Source organism: Carcharhinus amblyrhynchos, chromosome 10 (assembly GCF_965287045.1).
Source record: "Carcharhinus amblyrhynchos chromosome 10, sCarAmb.v2.hapA, whole genome shotgun sequence".
NCBI classification, from domain to species: domain Eukaryota; kingdom Metazoa; phylum Chordata; class Chondrichthyes; order Carcharhiniformes; family Carcharhinidae; genus Carcharhinus; species Carcharhinus amblyrhynchos.
In genome coordinates, this window is record NC_137333.1 from 71,467,172 (window position 1) to 71,483,905 (window position 16,734).

The 16,734-nt window shown below is 48.5% G+C and overlaps 1 protein-coding gene across 1 annotated transcript in view; it reads right to left on the reverse strand.

The window, feature by feature from the left end:
• micu2 (mitochondrial calcium uptake 2) overlaps positions 1 to 10,740 on the reverse strand; it is a 458,278-nt gene extending 447,538 nt beyond the window's left edge. Inside the window, exon 1 of the mRNA XM_080197332.1 lies at positions 10,500 to 10,740. Within this exon, the coding sequence (XP_080053458.1) occupies positions 10,500 to 10,718 (219 nt within the window). The 5' untranslated portion in view covers positions 10,719 to 10,740. The remainder of the gene's footprint in view (positions 1 to 10,499) is intronic.
• Between the last annotated feature and the right edge of the window lie 5,994 nt (positions 10,741 to 16,734).

A 16,734-nucleotide genomic window follows, 5' to 3' on the forward strand; every position in this document is an offset into this window, starting at 1 on the left:
AATTGTGTTTGAATTGTATTGGCAAAACCAAGTTAATATTGCCAATGCTTTCTCAGATTAAACTTAGAAACAATTCTACACCATTCCGGAGTTACTAATTTTTAATATCAAGAAAATACAGGCTTGAAATAACTCCTCAGAGGCTGGTGTCCCTGCATCAGCTTCCCTTTACGTACAACCTCCATTCCATTCCTAGAGTGCTCTAGGTACAGTCAGGATCAGGAGTGCCAGTGGACCTGATATTCCTATATTTATATACAGATGAGTCTCCCTGATTGGGCAGGCAATTATGACCTCAATCCTGGATTTTTTTTTGTGATGAACTCAATCAGGGAGCTCATACGCAAAGAGGCCAACCTCATAGATCTCACTGAAGTCATTATAAGGCTGTTTTTCTCTTGTCTACCCATAACATAACTACATATATGAGGTCCAGGCTTTCTTTAAAATGCAATGGTGCACTAAGTTTCTGATTTGGTTGTGTCAGTAAAACAGATTAATATTTGTATTTTGCTAACTTTTTTTTGTGAATGAAATTGGTTAAGGAGCAAAGCATAGGCCATTACACCAGGGTGGGGTGGTAGCCGAGTAACTCTTCTGCTCTTCTTCTAAACGGTATATTTAATAGGCATATTTACATCCACCCAAACAGGCAGATGGACCTTAGTTTAATGTCCCACCCAATACTCCCTCCATATTGCATTGAAATGTCAGCCTTGATTTCTGTACTTTCAGCCAAGGGGTGGGACTTGAACATGGAACCTTGTGATGCACAGGTGAGCATGTTTCCAGCTGAGCTACAGACGATACACCTACTGCAAATGTGAAAGATGGCAATATTAACTATGAGAGGTGGCCTAAGATCAGCATTTTTAATATGCTTAGAAAATCAGTTCAATATGTCAATGGGCAAATTATATTACCAACTGAGTGGATGCACAGCTGAAGCTAATCAACAATGGCATATGTCTGAACCTGTAATTATTGTCACATCACAGAATTTACACCACTACAAGGAAAAATAAAACACTCATAAAAAGCTGTTCTTGCTTCTACAAATTGATCCATAACTCCACAGCAACAAAGTCTACTGCCATGACATCCATTATCAGCCAAACCTCTATCATGAACACCATCTGTCTGTTTGCTATAAATACAAACCAGGGCAAATGCATCTATAATGCTTTGCTCTTGTAGAAATGAACCACTGATAAGTTACAATCTTGGATTGTCACTCAGAATTCGGAGGAGAGATACTCCCTTCCAATTTTGTTGCTGAAAGTAATTGATTGGCAGAGTATGGGAGCAGCTGGGCTCCAGACAACAGCAGAGTAGAGCACAGAGTGAAAAATACATTCTCTCATCTTGTGACATAAAATACTGTAGCTTTAATGTGATACCATGCAATATCTTATATTCAGTTCTTGGTGTGAGCTTTGGCTCAGTGCTAGCCACTGAGGCAGAAAAGTGAGAACTCAAGTTCCCCAAATGACAAGACTGACACTCCAATGAAGTATTGAAAGAATGCAGTATTGTCAGAGGTACTGTATTTGAAAGAGATGTTAAATCAAGGCTCCATTTGCTCTCGCAGGTGAATACAAAAGATCCACTCAGAAAATATCAGGGGGTTCTCTCCCATGTCCTGGACAATACTTATACCACAACCAACAACATCAAAACAGATGATTTGGTCATTTTCTCTTTGCTATTTATAGGATTTATGCACATCAGCTGGCATAACATTATAAAGTGATTACATTGAAAAAGTATTTAATTGGCTGTAATGAGCTTGTATAAATGCAAGTTCACTCTTTCTTTTTATCATAGATTTTCATCTACAAGCTTAGTGTATTTAGAATACATGTTCCTTTCATCCAATTAATTAAAGTGTTAATAAGATTCAGCTGAATAGTGAAAGAACAATTAATTTGGAAAAACAGTATGTTAAAGCTAAACCATTAAACGGATGAACTGAATATCCTCCTTATGCTTAACAGTTCCTTGGGATCACGGATGATTCGCTTCCACGTTGGTTTGACGGGCTCTGAGCTGGCTGGTGTAAGTACAAAGGACAATCCATAGACTATCATATGTGGAGCAGCTGGGCTTGGAGGGTCAGGTGAATGAGCTGTTTAGAGGAGAAAGTAATGGTGAACTATAGGCTTATTGAATCAAACCGCATGTCCTGCTGATTATTTATAATGGAAGGGTACAGATTGTATTCAAACAGGCTGCACTTGCAAAACTCAAAGGAAAACATCTAATGTTTGATGTGATTCTATGCTTGGGCAGCACTTACTGAACAATTCTGAGTGTGCCAATAGCTACACTAACAACCAATTTAAGATTATCAATTAAGCTTGTAATATGGCTCATTTACACCTATTGGAAGCAATATACATTCATATGCAGGGGCCCATTCTCTGCAAACAAAATATGCTCAAATCTTGCATTTCTTTTGAATTACCCAGGAACCAGGGCAGAATGGTGGCACAGTGGTTGGCACTGCTGCCTCAGTGCCAGGGAACCAGGTTCGATTCCTGGCTTGGCTCACTGTCTGTGTGGCATTTGCACATTCTCCTATGTCTGCATGGGTTCCCTCCAGGTGCTGCAGTTTGCTCCCACAGTCCAAAGATTAGCTGGATTGACCATGCTAAATTCTCCTTCACTGTACTCAAACAGGCGCCGGAGTGTGGCAACTAGGAGATTTTCACAAAAATTTAGTTGCAGTGTGAATATAATCCTACTTGTGACTAATAAACAAAAGCCTATAGTTCCTGTTGCTTTCTCCATGGCAGCATCTCGGTCAATCAGAATCAACTTGCTAACCATCATAATCCTTTGCTCCAATGAGAAAGAATGGCTCTAAGGGAAGGAGAGACCATCCATGGGCTAACTAAAGAAGTTAAAGGTAGCACCAAATTGAAGGAAAAGGAATATAATTCTGCAAAGATCAGCGGTAAATCAGTAGATTAGACTGAAAGAATGACTCAAAGATTAATAAGGAAGGAGAAATTGGAGCATAACAAAGTTGGCAGAAATATAAAAACACACAGTAAGACCATTTACAGGTATTTAAAAAGGAAGAGTGAGTGAAGTGAGTGTTGGTCTCCTAGAGTGTAAGAAGAGGAATTAATAATGGAAAATAAGGAAATGACAGATAAACTGGACAGATTACTTTGTGTCTATCTTCACTGTAGAGGATACAAATAACATCGCATAAGTAATTATAAATCAGGAGGTGAAAGGGAAGAACTTAAAACAATTACAATCACCAAGGAAAGGTCTCATTAGGTTGCAAAATGACAAATGTAACAAACAGCAAACAGAGAAATACAGTCCATTGAGCTTAACATCTGTGGTAGGAAAACTGTTTCACGCTATTAAGGAGGCTATCATGGAGGCGCTTGCAAGTCTCAATGCAATCAGGCAGATCCAATATGGTTTTGTGCAAGGGATATCACATTTGACTAATTTATTGAAGTTCGTTGAGGCAGTAGCAAGCAATGTGGATAAAGGGGAACCTATGGATGTGCTGTACTTGGATGTCCAGAAGACATTTGATCAGGCATCATCCAAAAGGTTATCTGGCAAAACTAAGAGCTCATGGTGCAGGATAATATATTAGTATAGATAAAGGATTGGTTTGCTGACAGGAAGAAAAGTGCAAGGATAAATAAGTATTTTTGGGTTGGGGAGATATGATGAGTCGTTTGCCACAGGGATCAGAGCTGGGGCCTCAACTATTTACAATTTCTATCAATGTCTTGGATGAAAGGAATGAATGGCTGCTAAATTTGCTGACAACACAAAGTTAGATAGGAAACAAATTTGAAGAGGACATAAGGAGTCTGCAAAGGAACATAGGTAGATTTATTGAGTGGGTAAAAATTAGCACATGGAGTATAATGCAGGAAGAATAGAAAAGGAGCATATTTAAATGGAGAAATTGCAGAACTTCTGACCTACGGAAGGATTGAAGTGTCCTTGTACAGGATTCAGGAAAAGTTAGAATGCAGGTACATCAAGTGATTCGAAAGTCAAATTGAATATTTATTGCAGGGAAATGGAATATAAAAGCATGGATGTTTTGCTACAGTTTTAATTGCATTGGTGAGATCACATCTAGAGTACTGTTTTGGTTTCCTTATTCAGGAAAGGATATAAATCTGTTAGTTGCAGTTCAAAGAAGGGTCACTCAATTGATTTCTGAGGCTGGGAGGATAGGTACGATGTAGGTCCAGTCTACCCAATCTCTCCTCATATGACAATCTTGCTATCCCAGGAATTAATCTGGAGAATTTTTGCTGCATTCCCTCTATGATAAGTATATCCTTTCTTGGGTAAGACCACCAAAACTACATTCAATACTTAGGTGTGGTCTCATCAGTGGCCTACAGCCGCAGTAAGACTCCTTGCAGAGTGTGCAGTTGAGGCCACAACAGATCAGCCATTATCTTATTAAATGGTGGAACAAGCTCAAGGAGCTGAACAGCTTACTCCTGCTCTTAATTCATATGCATTTATGTTCACAATATAAATTGTAATGATCATTTGAAATTTGACATTCTTGCATTTGTCCTGATCAGACAAGATCAAAACCTTCAGCAATATGTCTCTCTTTTCAGCAATTTTCAAACCCAAAAATGATCCTTAATCCAGTGATTATTCACTGCTTGTGTCATTTCATAACATGTTTATGTTTCATCGTCCTGTACAATACATAAACAGAATATTGCCTGAAGTGCCAAATTAAAGGTTATAAGCCTACCCTACTTAGTTTTAAATTGCTTAATTCAAATGAAATCATGCAAAAAAAACTCTTATGCAGGAAAGTTGCTTAATCCATGCTGCAAAATCTTTGAATTCTTGAACAAAAAATTCGTTTGGATTTAAATCATTTGAAAGAATGAACAATTGACTAAGAGTGTTAACTGTTAACAAAGTGCTTAATACAGAAGTACTGAAATAGTTACATATCCTATTTGGTCACTATTTCTAAGACTATATTGCAGCACAAATGTTCTTTTGTGATTTGTAATCCTAAGGGTAATGTATTTCATAATAATAAATTTGTCTGGTATTACACATTAATGCTGAGAACAAAAATGACAAAAAATAGAGGAAGGAGAGCAAATATTATTTAATTCAGCTCATTGTGTTTTAGGCTGTCACACATCAAATCACAAAGTACTTTTAAACTGCAGTCATCGTTATAATTTAAGCAAATGTGGCAGCTAACTCAGAAAAAGATCTAGCTAGGTGATGTTAACAGAGAGAAATATTAACCAGATAGTCAGAAGATCTCCAGGTCTTCTTTGAATGGCACCATTGACTTTTATGTCTATTTGCATCACTTTAACAAGTAAACACAGTCTCATATTATGTTCTCATATCCTGCATCGTGGTTTTGACCTCTGACCTACTGAGTGCAGTTTTAAAATATTGACTTGTAGTTAGCATATACAAAAGCTATTTGTTCAGCAAAGAGTGGTATTCTCTACCTAGGCAACCACAAAACACACCGAAATGCACAATAAAAACACATGCCTAACACGTGCATGATGTAGCCCACCATAGACAAACAAAATATCTAAACAGCTAATGCATATGACAGTTGTGTCTTATAGGTACTTAGGCAGTAAGGTGAACGACAACCAGTAATTTTAAGTTTCTACTTGCCCTGAAGCTGAGCCAACCCACTCTCCTTGCAATACTTTCCGACATTATGGGCAGTTCATTGACAAAGAGCGTTCGGTGCTGTCACTCTGGGTGTAGTTAGCCAGTCCAGCTCTGTCTGGGTGTCAGCCTGTCCAGTACAGTGCAATCCAGTTCAGCCCAGGTGAGTATAGTTAGACAGTCCATCCCAGTCTGAGTGAATATAGTTAGTCAGCCCAGTTGAGGCCATCCCAGTCCAGCGTGAGCGATTGTAGTCAGCCCAATTCAATCCAGTCCAGTCCAGCTCAAGTGGGTGTAGTTAGTCAGTCCAGTCCAGCCTGGATGAGTATAGTTAATCAGTCCAGTCCATCCCAATCCAGTCTGGGTGAATGTAGTTAGTCAGTCCAGTTGATCCCAGCCCAGCCTGGGTGAGTGTAGTTAGTTAGCCCAGACCAGTCCATCCCAGTCTAACCTGGGTGAGTGTAATTAATCAGCCCAGTTGATCCCAGTCCAGTCTGGGTGGATGTAGTTAGTCAGTCCAGCCCATCCCAGTGCAGTCTGAGTGAGTGTAGTTACAGTAAGAAGTCTCACAGCACCAGCTTAAAGTCCAACAGATTTATTTGGTGGCACAAGCTTTTGGAATGTCACTCCTTTTCCCTCACCTGTGAAGGAGCGACACTCCAAAAGCTAGTGCTACCAAATAAACCTGTTGGACTTTAACCTGATGTTGTGAGACTACATACTGTGCCCACCCCAGTCCAACGCTGGCATCTTCACATTATGAGTGTAGTTAGTCAGTCCAGCCCAGTCCATCCTGGCTTACTCCAATCCAACACTGGCATCGCCACATCATCAATGTAGTTAATGAGTCCAGCCGAGTCCAGAGCAGCTTGGGTGTCATTAGTCAGTCAGTCCAGCCCAGTCTGGGTGAGTGTAGTTAATTAGTCCAGCCTAGCCCAGCCGAGTCCAGTCCAGCCTGGGTGTAGTTAGTCAGTCCAATGCTGCTCAATCCAGTTCAGCCCAGTCTGGGTGAGTGTAGTCAGACAGTCAGTCCAGTGCTGCTCAGTCCAGTCTGGGTGAGTGTAGTTAGTCAGCCCAATCAAGTGCTGCCCAGTCCAGCCCGGGTGAGTGCAATCGGTCCCAGTCCAGTCCAGTCCAGCCCAGGGTGACTGTAGTCGGTCTCGGTCTCAGCCCCAGCCCAGCCTGAGGTGAGTGCAGTCGGTCCCAGTCCAGTCCAGCCCAGCCTGGGGTGAGTGCAGTCGGTCCCAGTCCAGTCCGGTCCCAGCCCAGCCCAGCCCAGGCGAGTGCAGTCGGTCCCAGTCCAGTCCAGCCGAGCCCGGGGCGAGTGCAGTCGGTCCCGGTCCAGCCCAGCCCGGGGTGAGTGCAGTCGGTCCCAGCACAGCCCGGGGTGAGTGCAGTCGGTCCCAGCACAGCCCGGGGTGAGTGCAGTCGGTCCCGGTCCAGCCCAGCCCGGGGTGAGTGCAGTCGGTCCCAGCACAGCCCGGGGTGAGTGCAGTCGGTCCCAGCACAGCCCGGGGTGAGTGCAGTCGGTCCCAGCACAGCCCGGGGTGAGTGCAGTCGGTCCCAGCACAGCCCGGGGTGAGTGCAGTCGGTCCCAGCACAGCCCGGGGTGAGTGCAGTCGGTCCCAGCACAGCCCGGGGTGAGTGCAGTCGGTCCCAGCACAGCCCGGGGTGAGTGCAGTCGGTCCCAGCACAGCCCGGGGTGAGTGCAGTCGGTCCCAGCACAGCCCGGGGTGAGTGCAGTCGGTCCCAGCACAGCCCGGGGTGAGTGCAGTCGGTCCCAGCACAGCCCGGGGTGAGTGCAGTCGGTCCCAGCACAGCCCGGGGTGAGTGCAGTCGGTCCCAGCACAGCCCGGGGTGAGTGCAGTCGGTCCCAGCACAGCCCGGGGTGAGTGCAGTCGGTCCCAGCACAGCCCGGGGTGAGTGCAGTCGGTCCCAGCACAGCCCGGGGTGAGTGCAGTCGGTCCCAGCACAGCCCGGGGTGAGTGCAGTCGGTCCCAGCACAGCCCAGGGTGAGTGCAGTCGGTCCCAGCACAGCCCAGGGTGAGTGCAGTCGGTCCCAGCACAGCCCAGCCCAGCCCAGGTGAGTGCAGTCGGTCCCAGTGCAGCCCGGGTCAGTTCCAGTCCAGCCCGGGTGAGTGCAGTCGGTCCCAGTCCAGACCAGCCCGGGTGAGTGCAGTCGGTCCCAGTCCAGACCAGCCCGGGTGAGTGCAGTCGGTCCCAGTCCAGCCCGGGTGAGTGCAGCCGGTCCCAGCCCAGCCCAGCCCGGGGTGAGTGCAGCCGGTCCCAGCCCAGCCCAGGGTGAGTGCAGCCGGTCCCAGCCCAGCCCAGCCTGGGGTGAGTGCAGCCGGTCCCAGCCCAGCCCAGCCCGGGGTGAGTGCAGCCGGTCCCAGCCCAGCCCAGCCCGGGGTGAGTGCAGCCGGTCCCAGTCCAGCCTGGGTGAGTGCAGTCGGTCCCAGTCTAGCCTGGGGTGAGTGCAGTCAGTCCAGTCCAATCCAGCCCGGCCCAGCCTGGGTGAGTGCAGTCGGTCCCAGCCCAGCCCAGATCAGATCAGTCCCAGCCCAGCCTGGGTGAGTGCAGTCAGTCCCAGTCTAGCCTGGGGTGAGTGCAGTTGGTCCCAGTCCAGCCCGGGTCAGTCCCAGCCCAGCCTGGGTGAGTGCAGTCGGTCCCAGTCCAGCCCGGGTCAGTCCCAATCCAGCCTGGGTGAGTGTAGTCGGTCCCAGCCCAGACCAGGTCAGTCCCAGTCAAGCCCCAGTCCAGCCTGGGTGAGTGCAGTCGGTCCCAATCTAGCCTGGGGTGAGTGCAGTCGGTCCAGTCCAGTCCAGCCTGGGTCAGTCCCAGTCCAGCCTGGGTGAGTGCAGTCGGTCCCAGTCTAGCCTGGGGTGAGTGCAGTTGGTCCCAGTCCAGCCCGGGTCAGTCCCAGTCCAGCCTGGGTCAGTCCCAGTCCAGCCTGGGGTGAGTGCAGTTGGTCCCAGCCCAGCACGGGTCAGTCCCAGTCCAGCTTGGGTGAGTGCAGTCGGTCCCAGTCTAGCCTGGGGTGGGTGCAGTCGGTCCCAGTCTAGCCCGGGGTGAGTGCAGTTGGTCCCAGTCCAGCCCGGGTCAGACCCAGTCCAGCCTGGGTGAGTGCAGTCGGTCCCAGTCTAGCCCGGGGTGAGTGCAGTCGGTCCCAGTCCAGCCCGGGTCAGTCCCAGTCCAGCCCGGGGTGAGTGCATTCGGTCCCAGTCTAGCCCGGGGTGAGTGCAGTCGGTCCCAGCCCAGCCCGGGTCGGTCCCAGTCCAGCCCGGGGTGAGTGCAGTCGGTCCCAGCCCAGCCCGGGTCGGTCCCAGTCCAGCCCGGGGTGAGTGCAGTCGGTCCCAGGCCAGCCCGGGTCGGTCCCAGGCCAGCCCGGGGTGAGTGCAGTCGGTCCCAGGCCAGCCCGGGTCGGTCCCAGGCCAGCCCGGGGTGGGTGCAGTCGGTCCCAGGCCAGCCCGGGGTGGGTGCAGTCGGTCCCAGGCCAGCCCGGGGTGGGTGCAGTCGGTCCCAGGCCAGCCCGGGGTGGGTGCAGTCGGTCCCAGGCCAGCCCGGGGTGGGTGCAGTCGGTCCCAGGCCAGCCCGGGGTGGGTGCAGTCGGTCCCAGGCCAGCCCGGGGTGGGTGCAGTCGGTCCCAGGCCAGCCCGGGGTGGGTGCAGTCGGTCCCAGGCCAGCCCGGGGTGGGTGCAGTCGGTCCCAGGCCAGCCCGGGGTGGGTGCAGTCGGTCCCAGGCCAGCCCGGGGTGGGTGCAGTCGGTCCCAGGCCAGCCCGGGGTGGGTGCAGTCGGTCCCAGGCCAGCCCGGGGTGGGTGCAGTCGGTCCCAGGCCAGCCCGGGGTGGGTGCAGTCGGTCCCAGGCCAGCCCGGGGTGGGTGCAGTCGGTCCCAGGCCAGCCCGGGGTGGGTGCAGTCGGTCCCAGGCCAGCCCGGGGTGGGTGCAGTCGGTCCCAGGCCAGCCCGGGGTGGGTGCAGTCGGTCCCAGGCCAGCCCGGGGTGGGTGCAGTCGGTCCCAGGCCAGCCCGGGGTGGGTGCAGTCGGTCCCAGGCCAGCCCGGGGTGGGTGCAGTCGGTCCCAGGCCAGCCCGGGGTGGGTGCAGTCGGTCCCAGGCCAGCCCGGGGTGGGTGCAGTCGGTCCCAGGCCAGCCCGGGGTGGGTGCAGTCGGTCCCAGGCCAGCCCGGGGTGGGTGCAGTCGGTCCCAGGCCAGCCCGGGGTGGGTGCAGTCGGTCCCAGGCCAGCCCGGGGTGGGTGCAGTCGGTCCCAGGCCAGCCCGGGGTGGGTGCAGTCGGTCCCAGGCCAGCCCGGGGTGGGTGCAGTCGGTCCCAGGCCAGCCCGGGGTGGGTGCAGTCGGTCCCAGGCCAGCCCGGGGTGGGTGCAGTCGGTCCCAGGCCAGCCCGGGGTGGGTGCAGTCGGTCCCAGGCCAGCCCGGGGTGGGTGCAGTCGGTCCCAGGCCAGCCCGGGGTGGGTGCAGTCGGTCCCAGGCCAGCCCGGGGTGGGTGCAGTCGGTCCCAGGCCAGCCCGGGGTGGGTGCAGTCGGTCCCAGGCCAGCCCGGGGTGGGTGCAGTCGGTCCCAGGCCAGCCCGGGGTGGGTGCAGTCGGTCCCAGGCCAGCCCGGGGTGGGTGCAGTCGGTCCCAGTCTAGTCAGGGGTGAGTGCAGTCGGTCCCAGTCTAGTCAGGGGTGAGTGCAGTCAGTCCAGTCCAGCCCAGCCTGGGTGAGTGCAGTCGGTCCCAGTCCAGCCCGGGGTGATGTAGTGGGTCCCAGCCTAGGCCAGGCCAGCCCAGCCCAGTGACGGGGCCGCTGCGGGTTGTTGCCTTACCTGTTGCTCAGCAGCGTACACACTGCACCTCCGGCTCAGGCCGCCGCCGCCGCTCCGCCACTGACTCTTCCCCTTGTGGAGCACCAGACCCCCGGCCAGCAGTGCCCCGGCTCCGGCAGCTGCTAGTCCCAGCCTCCTGCGGCTCAGGGCGCTCCTCAGGCCGGTGGAAGTGGCTGCAGATTCCCCGAGGATCACCGACAGCAACCGCCAAGCTGCCATCTTCCCGGAAATGTGAGGAGGACTCGCGAGAACTGCCGTCATCCCGCCCAGTGCAACACCTGGAGACACCCTCCCTCCGGACCGGAGTCACCTTCACCCTCCCTCCGGACCGGAGTCACCTTCACCCTCCCTCCGGACCGGAGTCACCTTCACCCACCCTCCGGACCGGAGTCACCTTCACCCTCCCTCCGGACCGGAGTCACCTTCACCCTCCCTCCGGACCGGAGTCACCTTCACCCTCCCTCCGGACCGGAGTCACCTTCACCCTCCCTCCGGACCGGAGTCACCTTCACCCTCCCTCCGGACCGGAGTCACCTTCACCCTCCCTCCGGACCGGAGTCACCTTCACCCTCCCTCCGGACCGGAGTCACCTTCACCCTCCCTCCGGACCGGAGTCACCTTCACCCTCCCTCCGGACCGGAGTCACCTTCACCCTCCCTCCGGACCGGAGTCACCTTCACCCTCCCTCCGGACCGGAGTCACCTTCACCCTCCCTCCGGACCGGAGTCACCTTCACTCTCCCTCCGGACCGGAGTCACCTTCACTCTGCCTCTGGACAGTGTCATTTTTACTGTGCCTCTGAGCTGGACAATGTCACCTTTATTGTGCCTCTGAAATAATGTTATCTTTACTGTCCCTCTGAACTGGACAGCGTCATCTTTACCGTAACCCTGAACTAGACAGTGTCATCTTTACCGTAACTCTGAACTGGACAGTGTCATCTTTACTGTGCCTCTGAACTAGACAGTCATCATTATTACAGTGCCTTTGAACTAGTGACATCTTTACTGTGCCTTTGAACTAGTGACATCTTTACTGTAACTCTGAACTAGACAGTCATCATTATTACTGTGCCTTTGAACTAGTGACATCTTTACTGTTCCTTTGAACTAGTGACATCTTTACTGTTCCTTTGAACTAGTGACATCTTTACTGTAACTCTGAACTAGACAGTGTCACCTTTCCTGTGCCTCTGAACTTGTGACATTTTTACTGTGCTACTGAACTAGTGACATCATTACTGTGCCTCTGAACTGGACAATGACATCTTTACTGTAACTCTGAACTAGACAGTCATTTTTACTGTGCATCTGAACTAGACAGTCATCTTTACTGTGCTTCTGAACTAGTGACATTTTTACTGTGCTTCTGAACTAGTAACATTTTTACTGTACCAAAATTGGTGGAAAGGCAAATTGTGCGGAGGGTGGGGAGAGTCTACAGAAGGATCTAGATAGGCTGGGCGAATGGGCCAGGAAATGGCAAATGGAATTTAATGTTGGTAAGTGCGAGGTGGTCCACTTTGGTAGGAATAATGGTAGGAAGGATTATTACTTACGTGGAGAAAAACTGCAGCAGGCGACGGTGCAGAGGGACCTCGGGGTCCTTGTGCATGAGTCGCAAAAACCCAGCTTGCAGGTGCAGCAGGTGGTCAGGAAGGCAAATGGGATGCTGGCCTTCATCACGAGGGGGATTGAATATAAAAGTAGGGAGGTCTTGCTGCGGCTGTATAGGGCATTGGTAAGGCCGCAGCTGGAGTACTGTGCAGTTTTGGGCGCTGTACTTACGCAAGGATATTTTAGCCTTGGAGGGAGTGCAGAGGAGGTTTACTAGGCTGATACCGAAGTTGAGGGGGTTGAGCTATGAGAGGCTGAATAGATTAGGCTTGTGCTCGTTAGAGTTTAGAAGAATGAGGGGAGATCTCATTGAGACGTATAAGATGATGAATAGGATGGATAGGATAGAGGTGGAGAGACTCTTCCCGCTCAGAAAGGATAGTAGGACTAGGGGGCATAGCCTCAAGATAAAGGGGGGGCGGTTTAGAACAGAGTTGAGGAGGAACTTCTTCACTCAAAGGGTGGTGAATCTCTGGAATTCTCTGCCCGTTGAAGTGGTGGAGGCTGCCTTGTTAAATATTTTTAAGACGCGGGTTGATGGGTTTTTGATGAGAGAGGGGATTAAGGGTTATGGGGAGAGGGCGGGAATGTGGAACTGAGCCACGACAGATCAGCCATGATCTTATTGAATGGCGGGGCAGGCTCAAAGGGCTAGTTGGCCTACCCTTGCTCCTATTTCTTATGTTCTTATGTACTGAACTAGTGACATCTTTACTGTGCCTCTGAACTGGACAGTGACATCTTTACTGTAACTCTGAACTAGACAGTCATTTTTACTGTGCCTCTGAACTAGTGATGTCTTTAATGTGCCTCTGAATTAGACAGTGTCATCTTTTCTGTGTCTCTGAATTAGACAGTGTCATCTTTTCTGTGCCTCTGAACTAGTGACATTTTTACTGTGCTTCTGAACTAGTAACATTTTTACTGTGCTACTGAACTAGTGACATCTTTACTGTGCCTCTGAACTGGACAGTGACATCTTTACTGTAACTCTGAACTAGACAGTCATTTTTACTGTGCCTCTGAACTAGTGATGTCTTTAATGTGCCTCTGAATTAGACAGTGTCATCTTTTCTGTGCCTCTGAATTAGACAGTGTCATCTTTTCTGTGCCTCTGAACCACTGCCATCTTTACTGTGCTTCTGAACTACTGTCATCTTTACTGTGCCTCTGAACTACTGTCATCTTTACTGTGCTCCTGAACTAGCGTCACCTTTACTGTGCCCCTGAACTGGCATCACCTTTACTGTGCCCCTGAACTAGCGTCACCTTTACTGTGCCTCTGAACTAGACAGTGTCATCTTTACTGTGCCTCTGAACTAGACAGTGTCATCTTTATTGTGCCTCTGAAATAGTCATGATGTGGAGATGCCAGCGTTGGACTGGGGTAAACACAGTAAGAAGTCTCACAACACCAGGTTAAAGCCCAACAGGTTTATTTGGTAGCAAAATCCATTAGCTTTCGGAATGCTGCCCCTTTGTCAGGTGAGTGGGAGCTCTATTCACAAACAGGGCATATAAAGACACAAACTCAATTTACAAAATAATGATTGGAATGCGAGTCTTTACAGATAATCGAGTCTTAAAGGTACAGACAATGTGAGTGGAAACAGCATTAAGCACAGGTTAAAGAGATGTGTAATGTCTCCAGATAGGACAGTTAGTGTGATTTTGCAAGCCCAGGCAAGTCATTATGGAGGTTACAGATAGTAACAGATAGTGTGACATGAACCCAAGATCCTGGTTGAGGCTGTCCTCATGTGTGCAGAACTTGGCTATCAGTCTCTGCTCAGCGACTCTGCGCTGTCGTGTGTCGTGAATTTCTGATGCTAGGTTCCTGGACCAGAACTCTTTTGAATGAGTTATTTAATCACATTAAAGGCAAATTCAGAATTGTTTCAAAGCTTGAGATTTGCTGAGATTTTCCAGCATTTTCTATTTTTGTTTCAGATTCCAGCATCCGCAGTATTTTGCTTTTGTTTGAAAGCTTAACTTTTTACAGAGATGCTTAAATACGTGTATAATTCATATAAATTGGTGAATGGACGGGGACTTTGAGGTAGAGATAAGAAGGTGACAAGAGCCTCCATCTGCCATTTTCCTGCCCAATTAAATGCCACCTTGTCACTAGTGTCCATGGAAAAGGGCACATGATGCTGCCCTCTTTATTTGTAAGTGCCTCTTGCCCTCCAACTCTTTGAGAAACCTGTACCTTGCAATTTGGTCTCCTCAGCGACTTCCGTCGTCCACCTGAAGCAGCCATGTCTTCAGCTGTCTAGGCCTAAACTCAGGGATCCCATCCTAAATTTCCCCGTGTTTCCATCTCTCCTTCAAGGTGCTTAATAAAACTCATCTTTTTAACCAAGCTTTTGTCCACTTGTTGGATTATTTCCTTCTTTGGTTCTGTGTCAAGTTTATGTCTGTTTATACTCTGCGAAGACCCTTGGAACTTTTTGCAATGTTAAAGATGAAATAGGAATATAGAAGTTGTCATTAGTGGGAAATCAACATTGAATTTGCTTGTACTGCATAACTCTGAACAAAAGTGGAGTACTGAAAGAAATTTCAATGCAAGGTTATATTATAGGTGATCATGTAGAGAACAAAAGTGGATGCCATATATTGGAATGTTGAAATACTACATAAGAACATAAGAAATAGGAGCAGGAGTAGGCCATCTAGCCCTTTGAGCCTGCCCCGCCATTCAATAAGATCATGGCTGATCTGTCGTGGCTCAGTTCCACATTCCCGCCCTCTCCCCATAACCCTTAATCCCCTCGCTTATCAAAAACCCATCAACCCGCGTCTTAAGAATATTTAGCGAGGCAGCCTCCACCACTTCAACGGGCAGAGAATTCCAGAGATTCACCACCCTTTGAGTGAAGAAGTTCCTCCTCAACTCCGTTCTAAACCGCGCCCCCCCCCCGCCCCCCCCTTTATCTTGAGGCTGTGTCCCCTAGTCCTACTGTCCTTTCTGAGCGGGAAGAGTCTCTCTACCTCTATCTTATCCATCCCATTCATCATTTTATACGTCTCAATGAGATCTCCCCTCATTCTTCTAAACTCTAACGAGTACAAGCCTAGTTTATTCAGCCTCTCCTCATAGCTCAACCCCCTCAACTCCGATACATCCCATGCTGGAATGAGTCATCCTCATCCTAATGTTCAAGCCTGGGAGTACAGACGTTTCTATTTAAAGTTCCAATTGATAGTGTGATCCACATGCCAACTGCAGATTTTAAAAAATAGAAGGGTAACATAGGCAGCTTGCTTCAAAGACATCATTAATGCTTCTCAAAGGCGAATGATAGCAAGTGTGGAATACATTTCTTTCTTACATTTTCAATCTGAAATTCTCCACCCAAATATGCAGGTGCAGCTTCCATCTGACATTTCAGTCAAAGACAGCATGTAGGAAATGCAGTTCTCCCTCAGTCATGCACTAATGTATCAACCATGTGTCCGCAGCAGGGCTTGAAGCAATGATATTTTCACCAGGATTAGAAATCAATCAAATTTAAATATTACCCAAGAAAAAAATTAATTAATTCAGGAGGCCATTCAGCCCATCACACCTGTCAGCAAATTCTGTCTGTCAATTTAATGTTAGCTTAAATATCATATTTTATGGTTTTCTTGTGGAAAATGCCTTGTAGTACAATGAACTTACCTTTTATTCATTGACTTCAGAATTAGTTGTATTTAGAAGGATTTTAAGAAATCAATTTATAAAGTTAGGTGTGCTTTCAGTGCTGGGAAATTCATAGTACTGTTATATTCAACTAAATTGAGCTACACAAATTATTGAAATGTTTCAGGACTTTTAATTTTAACATTTAAAATCTGCATTAACTTTAAGTTAATTAAATTTAAGAGATATTCAAATTTGTGTTTAATTTTAAAATTAATTTCCAAATGCATTTTATTCCTAATAGAATCTAGTTTCTTTTTAAATGAATAGTTATTTAATCACAGATCAAGTTAAAGTCAAACTCAGAATTATTTCAAGGCTTAACTTTTTATAGAGATGCTTAAGTACAATTTATTATTTGTATGATTTTTGGAAACCGATCCTTAATAATAGACATTTTATGACATGTAATCTTAAAACGAGTGTTTCAGAAGAACTTTTAAATTAATACTTTGAGTAAAGACCACATTTGAAATTTTGCTTTGAACTACAGCACTTTAAAAAAAGTCTAAATCTGTCCTTTTTAGATGGTTTCCTGGCTCTTTTTCTAATGTTATTGCAAAGGCACCTCCCCTTATTAAAAGAAAATAGGAGCACAGCTTCATGTCAAATGTTTGTTTTATGTAAGAGTAAATTTTAATTTGAGTTTCCACATCTGTTGTCTATACAGTGTATGCTGACATTTTATATGTTTTCATTTACCCTATAAAGCCAGAACAAACATTTTAAAAAATTGTATAATGAAAAATTGGGGTTTGAATACAGATTTTTACTGCCACTTTGACATTCAAATGTTCTACCATGTAGAGCCGCATTTTAAAGTGCAGGAGTGGGTGGGTTTGGAAACAGGTGGGGGATTAAACCTGGAAAATCAACAGCTCATCAGGAAACTGGCTCCAAAACCTACCAACTTTCGCATTTGACTGCA